The sequence below is a fragment of the Xiphias gladius genome, chromosome 20, assembly GCF_016859285.1.
Source record: "Xiphias gladius isolate SHS-SW01 ecotype Sanya breed wild chromosome 20, ASM1685928v1, whole genome shotgun sequence".
NCBI classification, from domain to species: domain Eukaryota; kingdom Metazoa; phylum Chordata; class Actinopteri; order Istiophoriformes; family Xiphiidae; genus Xiphias; species Xiphias gladius.
The window spans coordinates 12,282,401-12,296,677 of NC_053419.1; the positions used below are offsets into that span (position 1 = coordinate 12,282,401).

At 41.2% G+C, this 14,277-nt stretch overlaps 2 protein-coding genes across 2 annotated transcripts; one reads left to right on the forward strand and one right to left on the reverse strand.

Moving 5' to 3' along the window:
• The first annotated feature begins 1,269 nt into the window (after positions 1-1,269).
• On the forward strand, positions 1,270-8,370 carry LOC120806686 (iporin). Its single transcript, XM_040158062.1, has 9 exons — positions 1,270-2,616; positions 3,331-3,619; positions 3,782-4,813; positions 5,929-6,005; positions 6,119-6,293; positions 6,484-6,589; positions 6,699-6,745; positions 7,379-8,063; positions 8,256-8,370. Exons 1-9 carry the CDS (start codon positions 1,270-1,272, stop codon positions 8,368-8,370), a joined length of 3,873 nt encoding a protein of 1,290 aa, XP_040013996.1.
• Positions 8,371-10,076: 1,706 nt separating this feature from the next.
• fam166b (family with sequence similarity 166 member B) lies at positions 10,077-14,184 on the reverse strand. Its single transcript, XM_040158003.1, has 6 exons — positions 14,120-14,184; positions 13,306-13,511; positions 12,098-12,252; positions 11,463-11,589; positions 10,307-10,519; positions 10,077-10,171 (listed from the first exon to the last, which is right to left on the reverse strand). Exons 1-6 carry the CDS (start codon positions 14,182-14,184, stop codon positions 10,077-10,079), a joined length of 861 nt encoding a protein of 286 aa, XP_040013937.1.
• Between the last annotated feature and the right edge of the window lie 93 nt (positions 14,185-14,277).

A 14,277-nucleotide genomic window follows, 5' to 3' on the forward strand; every position in this document is an offset into this window, starting at 1 on the left:
TGGTTTCTTCTTCTCTATAACTGAATGTCATCAGCACTCTCCAGTGTTTAAATATTTCATTTGCAGAGTTTCCAGATGCTTTGTTATTACTTTTTTACTCATTAATAATCTTTGTAGTGGTATTTCATGAAGGGATGAGGATCATTATTATCATACCTGCATGTAGTTTTTTGTTTTGAGCTTGATATGTATACAATCAGGAGCAATATGTATGAATATGGTAACACGAATTAAATAAACTGATGGGAAAATGTATTTAGTCTTAGCAGTACCAACGGAGCGTGTCTGCAGTGCAGCTGTCCTAGTTACAGAGCAGCTGAGCAACTGTGAGAGACTGTGGTTGGCCCAGGCAGAGAGGGGAGGAGTTTGTTAATGGTTGACTGAATAATGGAGGGCTGGCTGTGCTGAGGGCCAGATGCAGACAACACAGTAGGACTTGAACTGGAGGACCAGCGATGTAAAGGGAGCGAGCAGACTCTGACAGCAGTAGCCTGCAGTTATGCTTTATGTTTTCATCGTTTTCTGTTCTGTTGGGATGCTCTTACCCCAGAATTAAAGATGAATTTTTTTTTTTAACTAACCACTAAAATCTGTATTTGGGTCCCTGGGGCAATGAGCCTGTTGTAGCTATACAGCTAGAAAAGCCACTGGTTAATTTTAGCACCTACACAGGTAATGTTTACTCCTTAATCTGTGTTTGTGATGAGCCCTGGATTACAAAGACCACTAAGAAAAACCCAGGGGCAGGCACAGGGAGATCAGCATAAACAATGCGGATACCAAAAACAGATATATGACTTATACGGATATCATTTACATGCAGCATTAATATTTGTCTTCATGGTCTGCACAGAATTCAAAATGTTTTCACTCATATTTAGCAAATTCAGATTTGTTTATTATTACACAAACATTTTTGTACTGCTTATAATGTCTGATGAGCCTCAGGAAGTGTGTCAAAGATCCATAAAACCTTTTACTTTTGAATATGTTTTTAATCTTCGACAACCTAACTGTGAATACGTAGTAGTAATAGTCGTAATTCACTTTCCATTTACTCTATTTTTTTACACATGTAATCTACTATTCTACTCCTGTATCCTTCCCGTTGCATAGTTGTGATTATATTTGTGCACCATTGATACCACATTCAAATCAGATTTATCACACATAAAAGTGATTCTCTTCTCTTCTACTCTATTCCGTTCTTTCAGGATTTAATTTTAGGAACATGGAGACAGTATCCATGGTCCAACCTCATCAAGCAGTATGATTGGAGCGTCCAGTCTCTCAGGGGACACCCTGATAGCGTGTCACTTCCCTGTGGTTCAGCTTCCCACATGGCAACTTCCAGTCCAGGCCTTGTGCAGCTCGGCCAAGAGGCCTGGCCGTCTGTGCTCAGTAGGCCTGACCCGAGCTGTGTCACTACCAGAGCAAGACTCGCTCGACCGAGAGCATGCCTTCACCGGTGGCCGAAGACATTTTTCCAGCAGCTACAGTAGTCTCAATGAGGACCGAGCGGAGGAGGAGGGGGCCAGCGACAGCAGCGGGAGATGCGACTCCACCTCGTCACCAGAGGAGACGAGCTCCCATCTAAAGAAGGAAAGCTCTGAGGGTAGAGGCAGTCTGCGGTCGCGCAACTCATTCCTTCCCAATACAGAGCTAGATGTGGATGAGGAAGATGAAGATAGTGATGGAGATAATCTGCACAGATATCATGAGGACTCATCTTTTGTATTGCATGGAAATTCTAATTGGCCACTAAGCAATCATGGCAGAAATTATACAATGCCACGTGGAGACATGGACAGTGAATGGGGAAATGAAGGGACAATGCTGGGCACTGAGAGTGACCAAGAGTGGCTCTCTAACCAGCCTAACCAGCTGGGCCCAATGCAGACTGAATGCCAGTGCTTTCATTTGAACAGATCTGGCATCACCATCAGGGCTTGTGGAGAGCAGGTCTCAGACAGACTGAAGGATAACACGTCCTGCGACATCCACAGCCAACACAAATTTTCCCCAGAATTGTTGTCCAACAGTCACACAGAGTATGTCAGCGACTCTTCCTGTAACAGTTCTGATGGCGTCTTGGTTAACTTCTGCACTATCTATAACAGGAGCAACAACCCCGCCACGCCTCATGACCTTAGCAGCCCTGCAGTTAACCTTTCTCAATCATGTGAGGGATCTGTGTTCCTTAACCTCCAACCTGTTCCCCAGACTCTGACCGAGGACCTCCAACAAGATGACATGACAGTTACCTCTCCCCCGAAAGACCAGTCTGACATGGCGCCCTCTGCTTCCTGCTGGTCTCCTCAGGGCCTCGACTCTAACTGCAACGTTTACTCCATGGAGACGCTAGCCCCAGGTCTCTCTTCTCTGGAGGTATCAGACCTGACTGCCTGTCTTCAAAGCCAGGCCACACTGACCATGGGGACCAACCAGAAGTACTACAAGCTTGTGACTTGTGACCTCTCCTCCCAGTCACCCAGCCCAGCCTGGTCCAGTCTCACCAGCTGCCCCGAGGGTCAGAAGAGAAGCAGCCCCTTCCCTCCCTTTGACCACCTCTTTATTCATCATAAGAAGGAAGGACAACACAAAGAAGAAAAGACGGTAACTTTTGAATAAAACAGCCCGTCTGATAGTACTCTATTCTAAACATCGAATTTTACAGGAAAAATATATTTAAAAAATAAGGTTCGGATGTTTTTGCTGTTCAGCAAAAACCACGTATCCTGAAATTTGGTGATTTGGAATTTTTTAATGTAAACCTAAAGGGTTGGGAAAATTCTCCTGCTTCGTAAGATAAGTAAACCATTTCAAACCACATTGGATTATCGGAGTGCATTTTCATAAAGCTGAAAAGAGGGCTGTTTTTCTAGATACTTGGGTTTTACAGGGCACAACTGAACAACATACACTAACACAGACATGGTATGTATGTTCTGTATTCTAAAGTATGAATATCGCCATCCCTCCAATGAACCATTTGATCCCTTACATTTTGGAAAACAGCTGCAGAGTACCACGTCCAAAATCCATTTATTAGAAACCTATTAACTTTTTCTGCGACTTGATGGATTAGTGTCAAAAGTCTTTAATTGTTACGTATCAACAGTTACAACTGCCTACTTAATTACTTATAAGTGAAAAACCCATGAATATTTATTAATGGTTTGCATTATACCCATAAAGCATTAGTAAATGATTGTAGCCGTTAGTTGGTTAGTTAAAGTGGTACCAATGGCTTGTTTAAAATTGACTGATTTTGTTGAGTAAACCTAAGGAGTTGTATCATTTGTTTTCTATCCCTTTCAGGAGAAAGAGGGTCAGCAAAAGGAAAAGAGGATTTCCTCAGCACAGTGCAGCACTGGGTTTGACTGCTCCCAGTTTCAGACCTATGATTACCGGCTTGCCACCACCTCCACTGACAAAGCCCTCTGCAGGAAGAAACAAACAGACAGCATCCGGAACCTCTCCCTAACTCCGTCTTCACTGTGCCCCAGCCAGTGTAGCCCACATAGCAGCAGTAAATGCCAAGACACAAGTGCTGTGTCCACACAGCCATCTGTGATTCTGGACCAGGAGCACTGTAATACTGACGCTACTGAGAAGGGTAAGACTGGTGAAGACATCTTTTTCTTTGTTGCTAGGTTTTATAAGAAGGAGAACAAATTATGCAAAGATACAATATCAGAAAAAATGAAAGTTTTTGTTAAGTGCAAAGCTAATCTAACATCTGTTCGGTCTCCTCCTCTTATCCTCTACCTCATTCTAGGCGCATGTTCATTGGAAAATGCAGTGGTGCGTTACAGTAAGGCCCAGAGGCCGACCTCGCTGCCCATTCAGCCCTTCATTCTGATTCCCACAGGCAAACCCCAGTCCCAGACCCAACACCTGGGCTGTCTTCTGGAACAGTACATAAATCAAAAGAGCAGCAAGTCTGGTATCTCCCAGCCAGGCTTCAAGGGGAAGGGAAAAAGCAGTCAGTGCTTTTCTAATCTTCAGCCATCACCCATGGGCAGCCACTGCCCCATCTTCCTGGAAGCTCCTTCAAGCTCTGATACCTGCTCCACCTGCACGCCGAGCCCGGAGTGCTTCCGCCGCAGACACACATGGAGCCAGTCCAGCAGAAGCCAAGGATGTCCGAATCCATGTACATCAAAAAATAGCTTTGATCCATCTCACCCCAACCCAAAGCCCAGAGTTCGGGTGCAAGATAGAACAAGCCCGTACTCAGGCAAAACTCAGACTAACAGTTTTTTAAATCTGATCTCAGCCCCAAATCAGTCGAAAAAATCAGTTGTTAAAATTCCCACCTACCAGGACCTGATTGACCTCACCCCTGAGCAGAGCCATGCCAACCTTAAGCCTGAAAGTCCCCATGAGTCCCAGAACCACACTTCCTACCATTCAGTATTCTCTCATACACCACCCACTTTACCCCTAACCACGGATACACATCACCCAAACCTGCAAGGCTCCTTATCTCCTCCCACATTCTCACAACCAGAAAAGAAATTCCCACAGTACAGAGCTGCAACTGCTCCCGACTCTGGCCTTTTTCACGGCAGTATTACAGCTGCCCTCTCCTCCGTAGCTCCTCTCTCGTCTTTGAGTTCTCTGCTCTCCTTGGCTGCCTCTGGGCTTCATCCACAGCAAATCCAGAACTCTGCTGGGTTCAGTGGGAAGCATAGTCAGAATCAGCACAGTGAATCTCTGATCCTGAGTGACAGGCCACCCACAGAATTCTGCCTCTCGCCCGACACATCATATGAGTCCCTGTCTATCAGCCATCTTCAGAGGAGAGGTGAGGGTCAACTAATGATGGATACACTATATTGGTTTGTATAAAACATGAGGTGAAACACAGTATATGACACACATAAGAATTTGAATGGAGTAAAAAGTGACTCAGTAGCAGTAACGACTTAAGGATTCCTCCTCGATTGGATTGTCTATCCAGTGATGAGCCGCTGAGAGCAACAATAAAATCTCACTGTGCTGCAGAAGTGCCTTCAATACCCTGAAGGGGCTTCCTTTCAAACATGACCTATTTTTAACTCTCCCTGCACAAGATTGGCTGAGCCATCTGGTCTGTAGCCTATGGGAGTGCGACTGCAAGAGGAAGAGAGGGAGAATGATGCAGTAGAAACAGTGTTAATGATTTACAACACACTTAATGATTTTGTATTAGTGCTACCACACAGGCCACTTGGTGCCAGTGTGATCATATAAATGCAAACCTTTTGTGATGGTTAATCATAGATGGAGGTATTTTCAGCAGCAGTGAAGAGTCAATGTGGTGCAGCACTGCAGGCAGCACCAACATGCATAAAGAATTTACCGTGACATTTGCAGAGGCTAGCCAGTATGAGATGAAGAAAGGAGGGCAGGGAGAAAAGCAATTCAATGAGGATCATTGCTGAAACGGAAACCTGGCTATTCCATCTTCGCTTCTCATTCACATTTGCGTTCCTGCAATATGATGAACCTTAAAAGCATCCTCTCTTCTGACTGTGCATTGACCCAGTTGATGAGGAAATCTTAACAAGTAAATTTTATTTATAATGGAGCCCTTAAAGTAAAAGAAAATCTGCCGGTGCTGTAAGATAATTTTAACCTGTTTCCAAAACCAATCAGCTTGTTTCAAGAATGTTCTAAAAATTATATCGCTGCACTACAAATCAAAAAAATGAATATTGTAGAAGATTCTTGAAACAAGTTGATATGTCCTGGAAACAGGTTAGATTCATCCCACACTGTTAGCAGATTGTTTTTCTGCTTATTCTAAGAAATAAGTTGTACACTGAAATTACATTAGATGGGGATTTTTGTTTGTGTTTTTGATCAGCCAAAAGAATGCATGAAGCATCAATTATAACTTCAGCTTGTCAAAACATCTTTGTTGTCCAATATTTCTAGGTTTGCTCAGGTCTGTGAGCAGGGCGGTGGATTTGATCATGGCTCATTTTGGCAGCAGCAGAGACCCTGACGAAAAGGTATGAATTGGCACAGCTCAGCACCTTCAGTACTGTGTCTTTCTAGGCCTGGAGTCAAATAACTTGTGTCAGCAGGAAATATACTGTATTTTATTTATTTCCCTTTGGCACAGATGCGTCTTGGTAACAGCTCTTGGAGTCCCACAATTGCCGGTCTGGTCCTGGAACATTTATGTCCAACGATCCAGAATATTTTAGAGGACGGGCTTAGGGATCACAAACTGGATCTCATCATCGGGCAGCGCCGCAACCACTCCTGGACTGTGGTGGAAGTCTCTACTAGGATCGGTATATGTAACTATAGCATAATTGAGTGATGGTGATTCTAAGGAACTGTCATGAATGTACCTTTGGGTCAGTTTGGCAAGCAGTAGCAGATGGCTTTGGCTTGATGTACAAGTAGAGCTGCATTGTTTGTGGTACACTGTTGTGGGGTCTTTGATGAACTTTCTTTGATGTCTGTCCAACTCGGCTACAGGTCCATCCACCAGGGTGCTCCGCAGTCTAGTTTCAAAAATCAAACAGTGTCCCCAGCTCAGTAGCCACTGCATGAGACTGAGAGCATTCATAATGGGCCTGCTTAAGTAAGTACCCAAATTACCTTTGATAATACTAATGATGCTAAAGAATGCTGATGAAATTACTGTACATAAAAGCCATTGTATCTTTTGATGGTTATTTGCTCTCTTTCAGCTTGAGAGCTTTGGAATTCTGGCTCAGTCACCTGCAGAGTCAGAAAGGTGAGTGCACCAAATTTTTTTTTTTTTTTTTGCCACACTAGCGTTTTGGCTCTAGGGATGTAATGTTGGTCGGTCAGTCGGTTGGTTAGTTTGGTCCACCCTGAAATATCTCAGCAACTATTGATTGTAATGAAATGTGGTACCATTATTCATGTTCCCCACAGGGTGAGGGTTAGACAATACTGTGGTCCAATATATGTGCTTGGTGTTTAGTGCTAATTAGCAAATGTTAGCATGTCGATTCTAAACTTAGATAATGAACATGGAAAACACAACTTTCTTAAAATCCACTTGTTTAGTTTGAAAAATCTCAGTTTTCATTTTTTCAGTCATGGCAGGTGAGCAAGCTCCATCTGCCAAGGAAGACTGTGAGATGTGGTTGAAAGGTCTGAAAAAGTAGACCATGAGTTAAGATTATTTTGTTGTCAGACTACTGTTTCCAAAGTCAAGAATGAAATAGGTATGTTAAACTTGTTATTGTGACCATGTTAGCCTGCTGACATTAACATTAGGCTCAAATACACACAGAGCCACAAGCACTTCTTTAAACCCTTGTTAAATAATTGTTAAATACTTGTTAAAACAAATAATATGTATGTTTGCATCTTTGTGTGTTCCTTACTGTCTCCACAGATGTCGTGACAACATACTACCACTCTTGGGGATTCTTGTCAATGTCACTGGGTCGGTGTCAGCCCTTGTTTCAGGAGCTGCTGCTTCTGTTGCAGCCACTCTCTGTGTTGCCCTTTGACCTCAACTTGCTCCTGGAGCCCCGACTATTACGTAACAGACAGCTGTGTCCTGAGGAGCAGGGTGCCTCTCCACCTACACCATGCTCAGCTCTCCTAGTGACCAGCTGGCCACTACTGCAAGCCGACAGAAAGGTGGACAGCAGCCACAGCAATCAGCAAACTAAGATTTCACACCAGTTAGGTCATCATTACGAAGAGTCACTCAGTCCTCTGAATTCAGGTTGCATCAAGCAGCAATGTGGAGGGATACACGTTAACAGTGGTCCATTGTTAGCTCCTATTCCAGAGTGGTGGCCAAAAGAGTCTGACCTTATGGATGGTGTGGTTGAAGGGGAGGACTGTAGCCAGAATTATGCAGACACTAGGTCTCAAATAAGTATGGACAGAAGGCACAAAGAGAGGAGGAGAGATGAAGACAATGGGACCCCAGATGTGTCAACTTGTTTCCAGGCGGAGAGTCCTTGTCAGGGTGGGCTGCGCTGGGCCAAACTATTTGGAGCAGCTGATACTTCCACCAGAGCAGAGACTGTTTCTCAGAGTCACATTGGAGCACAAACCAGAAGGTAAGAACCAGCAATGTGAAATGAAAACATCACAGATTGTGATTTTCACAGTACTTTAATCTGTGTTTCTCCTTAATCTTGGGCTACTTTTTTCTTGATCTTTTTTTATTTCCTTGTGAGAATGGGATCTAAATTCATGAAAAGATTTACAATGTAACTCTGTACTCATGACAAATATCTCTTTATGATTGGTTTCAGGCGACCATCACAGTGGCTTCATTTGGACAGATCTCGGTTTGGACTGTTGGCTCAATCCATTAGGTCAATGAAACTAGTAGGAGCAAAAATTGACAAAAACAAGGACTTCTGAAAACTTCACCCTCTCTGGTTGGAGGACAGATTAGGGCCTATTAACTGTAATAACTGTCTTAACTGCATGATAATACACTGGGCTAAATCACACTGCTGAACTGATCTGAAAATACATAAAATAGAAGAGATTAACAAAGAATAACAGTTTTGGCAATGGCCCAGATTCATCAAGCTTTCCGTTGCACCAGCTATTCATAAATCCAATACTAAGTTTGAGTGTTCCTATGTTCTTAGTAACTATCGCATAGTTTCAAACTATATTACTAATTGGGTTACACCATTAAAACTCAAGAAATGTTTGTTAAAAACTTTCAAACGCATTCAACAGAAAGTCACTTCAGCATCAGAAGTTGTAGCATAACTGCCAAAAATATATTGCCAAAGTATATATTACACTTAAATGCTAATCCTCTGCAAATGTTAGTATTACATTTTTTCTGTTTTTTTAGATCCTCACACATGGAGAAACATGTCTTTCAGTTAGTAGTATATTCCCAATAGTATATAATCCCAGTTTACATCATTCTTAAACAGCATTTTGAATAAGTGTCAGGTCAGATATATCAACCTAATTCCATATGACCTGTTTAGATTCCCATCTAAACAGGTCATATGTTAACTAGCAAGCTAACATTAGTTTTGTCAGTCGGTTCGGTTAGCTATGCAGCATTTACACCTGGCAGTTAGTGGGCGTTAATATTTAGAGATAGCTATTCCCTATGTAAGAGGTAGTTTGTGTGGTGCAACCTTTTTTTTTTTTTTGCAATAGCACTCTGGAATAACCGTAAGTAGGGGCTTCTGTATCTCTCCTTTGTATTTCTTGTAGGAGAATATCAATCATAAAATGTTAATACTGACCTGCTATAGACTGTTGGACATTCATGTGTTGCAAAATTATCCATTTCTCATATGTCACTGTCAGTTTCTCTATAGTGTAATCTCATCGATAGTTGAAAAAAAAAAAAAATCATGCAATACACTGTTACTGGTGCCAAATATGCCACACACCAGCCTCTCGTAGTGCACTGTCAGTGATGTTTTTATTTCTAGTAAAATGTTTTTATGAGCAAATTCCTAGCATGGATTTACTGTAGGTGCATGGGTTAACAAACATACCAAATACAACTATAGGTGCTCCAGTCTTTATTAGATCTCTTAACTTCCAGTTAAATTTTTTATAGCTGTAGTGTAAGCTTCTAGAAATTTTCCTGCACTGGAATTTTAAATTTGTGAAATTGTTTGATATAAGCAGTAGTATGTCTTCCAGTGAAGTTTGTTATTTTGCACAAATATAAGCCATCTTGTGGCTGTCTTGGGTATTTAAATGTGTGTAAGGTATATTTTGATAGACTGGTGGTTAGATACAAAGGAGGAAAGACTAGAAAATTTATTCTCCTCATTAGTTGAATGGAGAATTTTTAATGTCTGCACTAATATGAAGTCTGTTAAATTATGCCACCCACAATTATTTTTTCAGCCTCTGAATGCTTCCTCTAATGCCCTGTGACAATCAAACTCTGTCAATAAAGACATAATATATTTATCTGTCGTCTTTTTGTATGCCAAGTGCAAAAATGTATATTAATTTGCCAAAATATTTGTAATTCAGCACAAATTGTTCTCATGGGAATGTGAGGACTTCCTGATAAATTATTAGATTTGACTCATCATGCCAGTAATGATCATTTTATTGAGGTGATGGTTTTAAGACTTTTCTCGAAGGTTCCTCTTGATGCTGCTCTTTTCCAGTGCATTCTGGGAAAGTTGACCAAAGGTATGTCCATACATGAACTGGTATCCTGTGGGATGGTGTAGAGTTAGAAAGGTTTGATGTTTTCCCTGGCCAGTGATCAACTTCAGTTAAGTAACTTTTATAAATTTATCTGATCACTAGGCTTTGTGGTGTGAAATGTGTTGCTAGCTCAGACGCAGACCTGGGATGTGTCCTGTGAATGATGGCACCACACCCCTGTTTGATGGATAGATAGTGGGCATGGGAGGTGTTGTACTGTCCTTCCTCCATGGGATGTTTTGGGACGTGGGGTCATTCTGCTGCTGCTTTCCAAACTGGATCAGTGCCTGGTTGGTGGTGATGGGGTAGCCTTTACCAATTAGGAAACGACATTTTGGCACATGCCCTGTAAATCCTGTAAAAAAGACATCACTCACTAAGCGATTGGAGTATATTAATAATTCTTTGGCATTTCTATGCAAGAGTATATTAAATCGAAATCACAATATGAGTAATGAGAAAGGGAGTGCTCTAAGTAGTGAGCCGACAGAATGTTAACCCACTCACAGCTCTCAACAGCTTTTTAGCCTCCTTTAGCTCATTGTTTTGGTTTTACAGCCTGCGCGTTTGAATCAGACACTTTCATTAGACACCTGGTGAGAAAAGTTAAACATCTAGCAGCTAAAGACCTGGATATTTTTCACTTATATGTTAGCAATAAAAACTTTTCAATTCAATAGTATTTCTGGACTGTGTGTCTGTCAGCTTGTTTTGGAGGTCTTCTGCCCCCAAGTGGTCAAACATTGATTAACACAGCTTTGAAGTGGCTAATATAGTTATTTAAATTTTTATATTAATACTGGCTCACATAAGTACTTGTATATGAAAGAGGTCGCTCGTAGTGATCAGCTCACAGAGAATTAAAACCCGACTTAGCAGTTCCCCTCAGCTCAAGAGCGTTTTAGCATCTTTCAGTCTATTTTTCTTTGGTTTTCTAGCCTAAAACATTACTGTTTTTGTTCACTCTCACCGCTCTGATAGTGATATTTTTGACATCTTTTCAGTGAAAAATCTGCCTGCTGCCCTGTGCAAAGTGTCACACAGATGAAACTGGTGACTAGCTGGTGAGCATAGTGGAGATTTTAGCAGCTGAAGAACCAAATATTCCCTTAGGAGTTAGAGGAGACCAGAACAGAGCTAAAAGATTAAATATTGGATTTACATTTGTCCGGTGGCCAGAAACATGACTAAAAAGAATCTTAATGTTACTGTGTATGGATGTGTAAATAAGCAACTGTTTGTTTGTGTGTTAAAGCTGTAGCAACAGGTACCAACTTTAAAACTTTTCTGTCTTGTACCTGAGATAAAGTACTTGTGTGGGTTATCGTCCTCCATGAAATATGGTTTTCCAATGTGGTCGAAGGACTTCAAGGGCTTGTAGTGAATCACTTTGTTGGAGATTGATGTCTGGGAGGGTTCTGGTCTCTGGGCAAAATGACAACAGAGAACCATTAAAACATGCATGAATCAGAGATCGTATGATCTCTGTGATCACTACAAAAATAATGGCAAACCTATTTACAAACCTTGATCCAAATAACATGTAAACACAGATTTCATGTGTTCATTACCATGTAAACCTATACTCTAGTAAGAGTAACATCTAGCCACTTAGTGGAGGAGAATCATGCCAATCAGAAAACTGGTTCTGCTGGTAATATTTACTCCAACAAGGTTAGTCAATGTGAATCTCAGAGACATAATTGGTGAATCTGTGTTTGGCTGAGCTAGAGAGCTGTCCAGTTCTATCTTTCAGTCTTTTTTTTTTAAGATGGATTACATTACAGTCAACTGACAATGGAGCTCCACCATGGATAATTAAACAACCTACTCTGAGGTGTCATGTCAACATGTATGTGTATGTGGGCAGCTGAGTGAGAGAAATGGTATAGCCATGGCATGTGTGTGTACAACAATGAAAGAGAGAGTTTACTTCAAACTTTTGGTTGGTGTAGTTGACCACAACTGGCAGGTCTTTTGATTGCTGCCGGGTGCCCGCACACCCTTCCTGGTAAAACTCTGCCAGCGCTTTACGACATGTTTCAGAGTAGCTGCAGGAAAAGTAGTTCTGACTTCTTGGAATGAAGCCTAAAACAGGAACAAGAAACATTATTGGATTGTTTCATCTGGATTTCTAGTGGTGTCTAGACATGAAGATGGTATCATTTTTATTCGCTCAGGTTTTCATATATCAGTTTCCGATATTTATGCCTCTATCCCAGTACAACAGCGGTGAATGGCTCTTCCTTTGTGGTGAACACAGTACTGAAAAGTGACATTTAGAAAAAGTTAACAACAACCTATCTTTCCAGAAATACAGTCCCTGTAATTCTGGATAATCCACAAAATACAATGTAAACAGTTTTCACAAGGACTATTTCTCTGGCACAAAGTATTTCCTATGAAAACAGTCCACAGTAAAGTCTTCATATTATCCAGTTTAGTTGTTAATGCACAGAACTCCATTCACCTTCATTTGAAACGGGGTGACAGAGAAAGAAAACAAAAACCTGGGTAAATAAAACAAAATCTATCTATCTAAGTAAGTGAGAAAATATGTTGTTTGTGTGTAATTTAGGTGAACTGACCCTTTAAAATGTTCTGTAAAAGTCTGTCTGCATAAGTGTGTGACTTTCACACAAGATATTTCTATAGGTTTGAAGAAGCAAGGATTTTTTAACCTTGAAACCACCATTGCAAACAGTGTGGTCTTATTACATACCAATTAGCATGATTTGTCAGCCACTTACTGTACATACTGAATATTATGTTTATCATATCCCTGTTAGTTCCAGCCACAGTCCCTTTATGCAGCTGTTTGGTGCGGCTGCTTGACTGTCAACACTGTTCCACTTACCTGGTTGCTTATACTTAATAATTTAGCTGCTGGACGCGGATTATTTGTTCTCATGTTGCTGTGAAAACTCACATTTTTAAAGGCTTGCTGCCGGACTTCATTTATAACTGACACATACTGCTAACTGGCATGTGTTTATTTCACAACATAACAAAACAATTAACACAGCTTGTGAATTCAAATGTTACCAACCTTTGTAGTACTGTTTGTGCCCAACATAATATAATTTTCCATGAGGTGTGCAGTTACTTTGCTGTCCTGATGTGTTAGTTTGTGATACCTACCTGTGTATCCTGGTATCATCTTCTTCAGGTCACTGTCCGGGATGCCTCTCAGTGTCAGAGCATCTGTGTCAGTGGAGGGGACGTGACCCGTGTGGAGGACCGGACGACTGGAGCGCTTCACATCAGGACTGGTCAGCAGCTCGGCTGTGAGCCGGGCGTATGACTTCCCCAAATTAAACTTCAGCTGTGGGCAATACCCTGCATACCTGGAAAGAAAAAAAAAAAAAAATCATCTGCAGTTCAGTGCCTCGGTAGCAGCTTTTGAGTTTGAAACAGTGAAAAATTAGTAAGAAATTACATAAACATACAGTATATATCATTTTAACAGATTTCATATTGTGTTCTCCAACAGTGGGCTTCACTGTTGTTTTACTAGTGTAATTTACTGTAGTACACTGTACTGTAAGTGTTTAATTTTGTGGACAAGTTAATAGGAACAACTTACTATATAATGCAGGACTGCAGAGAAGGCTAATAGCAAATTAGGTCTTAAAAATATCTACATTTAACAACACTCTTACAAAACTTTGAATAAATAATTACAATGTCATTATTATAATTTAAGTGTTTTTTTCCCCTAAGGCTGTAACACCGTATTTCAGTATATGACCTTTTCATATTATATCTCCTCCCTATGAATTGTAATAACTTAACAGCAATTGTGATCCCAGACGACATGCGCGTCCTGCGCAATTGGCAGCTACATGTTTTTTTGTTGTTGTTTTGTTTGGTTTTTTTTTAATTTTTTAAAATATTGAAATTATATTTTAACCGTATTTCTTACCCCTTCTCATGCCTGTAGGTATGTACTTACCCCGGTATATAGTGTGGATCAGGTGTCAGCAGAACTTTGCTAAATTTAGGGGCGTATTTCTCCATATCGACCCTGTTAAGGAGTGAGGCAGGTCGTCTTCTCGCGTTGTTGGCTGGTTGCTACAGAGAAATCAAACGCAAACACACTGATGGAGCCCA

What these genes read in the sequence shown, in the direction of transcription:
- LOC120806686 (XM_040158062.1), top strand. Translation starts at nt 1,270, where the DNA reads ATGATTGGAGCGTCCAGTCTCTCAGGGGACACCCTGATAGCGTGTCAC. An exon ending in AACACAAAGAAGAAAAGACG is followed by an intron (nt 2,617 to 3,330) that starts GTAACTTTTGAA and finishes CAGGAGAAAGAG; the next exon opens with GGTCAGCAAAAGGAAAAGAG. An exon ending in TTCATAATGGGCCTGCTTAA is followed by an intron (nt 6,590 to 6,698) that starts GTAAGTACCCAA and finishes GCTCTCTTTCAG; the next exon opens with CTTGAGAGCTTTGGAATTCT.
- fam166b (XM_040158003.1), bottom strand. Translation starts at nt 14,184, where the DNA reads ATGGAGAAATACGCCCCTAAATTTAGCAAAGTTCTGCTGACACCTGAT. An exon ending in ACACCAACCAAAAGTTTGAA is followed by an intron (nt 11,590 to 12,097) that starts GTAAACTCTCTC and finishes CATTTTGCCCAG; the next exon opens with AGACCAGAACCCTCCCAGAC. An exon ending in ACACAAGTACTTTATCTCAG is followed by an intron (nt 10,520 to 11,462) that starts GTACAAGACAGA and finishes TCTTTTTTACAG; the next exon opens with GATTTACAGGGCATGTGCCA.